General features: G+C 25.4%; 1 protein-coding gene across 1 annotated transcript in view; it reads right to left on the bottom strand.

The window, feature by feature from the left end:
* Positions 1-365: 365 nt before the first annotated feature.
* The window catches only part of LOC100159751 (fatty-acid amide hydrolase 2-A), a 6,511-nt gene continuing 4,746 nt past the window's right edge, over positions 366-2,130 (bottom strand). The window contains exons 8-9 of the mRNA XM_008189526.3: positions 1,307-1,489; positions 366-1,229 (exon numbers count right to left, since the gene is read on the bottom strand). Coding sequence (XP_008187748.1) covers positions 1,119-1,229; positions 1,307-1,489 — 294 coding nt within the window. The 3' untranslated portion in view covers positions 366-1,118. The remainder of the gene's footprint in view (positions 1,230-1,306; positions 1,490-2,130) is intronic.

The following is a 2,130-nucleotide window of genomic DNA, read 5'->3' as shown; positions in this document are numbered from 1 at the left end:
ACTACTTACTTATTTTATACTTGATAATAAGTTCATAAATGATAATGTTTCAAAATAATGGTCATGCTCAATATCTTCTACATTTGTAATAGGAATAATATTGTTACAACTATATCAATACCTATATTTGTTTTTTTTATTATAATTTTAAGATTATTAAATAATATTTTAATTATTTTATACTTGGATTTTTTTTAAATAATATTTATTGTGTTATACCAATGTTTTATTTTATTATTGTAGTTAAAATAAACTTTTTAAAAATTAATCATGCGTTTTTTACAAGATCAAAAATCTGTTTTCATTGTGGATTTGTTATAAATTCATTGACTACTGAATATTAAAAGACAAAATCATAATTTTGATTTCAAATATCATATAATATTCCTTTTAATACCAAATAATAATAATATACTATATCATTGCATTACATATTATATTAAGTTTGTTAACAGTCTTTAAATACCATGTAAAAAGTAATTTAATATATTATATTAATTATATAAGTATATCTGATGCCAATACAAATAGTATTATAGGTTTGAAATTAGCAGAAAAATTGAAAAGCATTCAGATTAAGATAACATTGTATGGTTTTATAAAATAATATAATAAGGTATTCAGTATTTTAGTAATAGCCTTGGCCCGTGTTCAAAAAAATATATATTAACAGTAACACCTCTATAGAAATAAAGAAAAATATTTGAGACTATGTTTGCCACACAAAAGCAACCATTAATAACAGATTAAAATAAACATATTTTTTACTGTAAAGAAATTAAAAACTATCCACTGTGAGTTTTCATTATGATGGTATCTGTAAATCGAGGTTTTACTGTTCAATATATTATACAAGTAAAAACAATTAAAATTATTAATATTATTAATACAAGAAAGAGTCCACCATTTATTGTTTGGAATGTATACAATGTATACTATGTAAAATAAATATAATATAACGATAAACATAGTTGTATAAAATTATCACAACATTAAGAAGTATTATTCGACATAAATATCACAATAATATTGGTAACCAAAAATTAGCAAGTAACTAATTTGTAAGTATAACATTATATGAAAATATTTCCTCTAACCAAAAATACTCCAATGTATTTTTAATTTTTCATGGTACTTGTTGTAAAAGGAGGTTTCCATCCACCAAATGTTAATTCCAAGTGTTTTGCAACGGCTACACACAACCGATCTTGATTCATTCCAGCAACCACCTATTAAATAATAATGATAATATTATTGGATATTCATATTATTCTATCAAGTATAAGTTTTATAAAATAAAAGATACCTGTATTCCTAATGGTAAACCATTTAGACCTAAGCCGAGTGGCACTTGGGTGACTGGTAGCTTCAGTACGTTGAAAATAGCCCAATAAGCGAAATTGTATGGATGCAAGAATGGCTCACAATGACGTTTTGCTGTGGTTGGAGACGAAGGGAAAAATAACACGCTATCATCACCCAACAGTGTCTGAAATGTGAATATTACTTAATAGTAAATGTTTTTCTTACATATAATATTTAAAATTAAACTTGTCAGTTGAAATATTAAGGCATAATATCTCAATTAGTTTAGTAACATGAAGTAATTGAGCCTTTGTGCAAGTTCAAACTGTAGGCCTATTATTCTAATAGCTCACAAAATTTAAAAAAAAATTAACCTTTAATTAAGATCAATAAAAATATTATGAATGTAGTCATATTGTATATCATGAGCCCCCACACTAACATGTTCAGTGGGGCCCATTATCTTCTTGAAGAATAAAAAAAAATATATTAACAAATTCATGCATGGGTCCATGGTATGATAAACTGCTTATACCACAGATCTACAGTACTATCGTTCCTTCATTAAATGAAAGAACACGGAACACTAAAAAAACTTCTTTGAATAAGTCTAATTCATAGACACAATATTTTTCTTTATAGGTCTATGCCATATGGTTTAGTTTTTTATTTATAAGAGTTTAAGATTATAAAACCATATTTTGAAGCTGCTGCACACACAACTCATTATTTTGCGGTTAAGATAAATATATTGAACATGAAAGTAATATCATAAATTACATATCATTATCATATACCTACATCAGTGCCGTAGCCAGGGGGTGG

Source organism: Acyrthosiphon pisum, chromosome A1 (genome assembly GCF_005508785.2).
Source record: "Acyrthosiphon pisum isolate AL4f chromosome A1, pea_aphid_22Mar2018_4r6ur, whole genome shotgun sequence".
NCBI classification, from domain to species: domain Eukaryota; kingdom Metazoa; phylum Arthropoda; class Insecta; order Hemiptera; family Aphididae; genus Acyrthosiphon; species Acyrthosiphon pisum.
The sequence above is the reverse complement of the archived record's forward strand: the minus strand, read 5'-3'. Positions and strand labels throughout refer to the sequence as shown.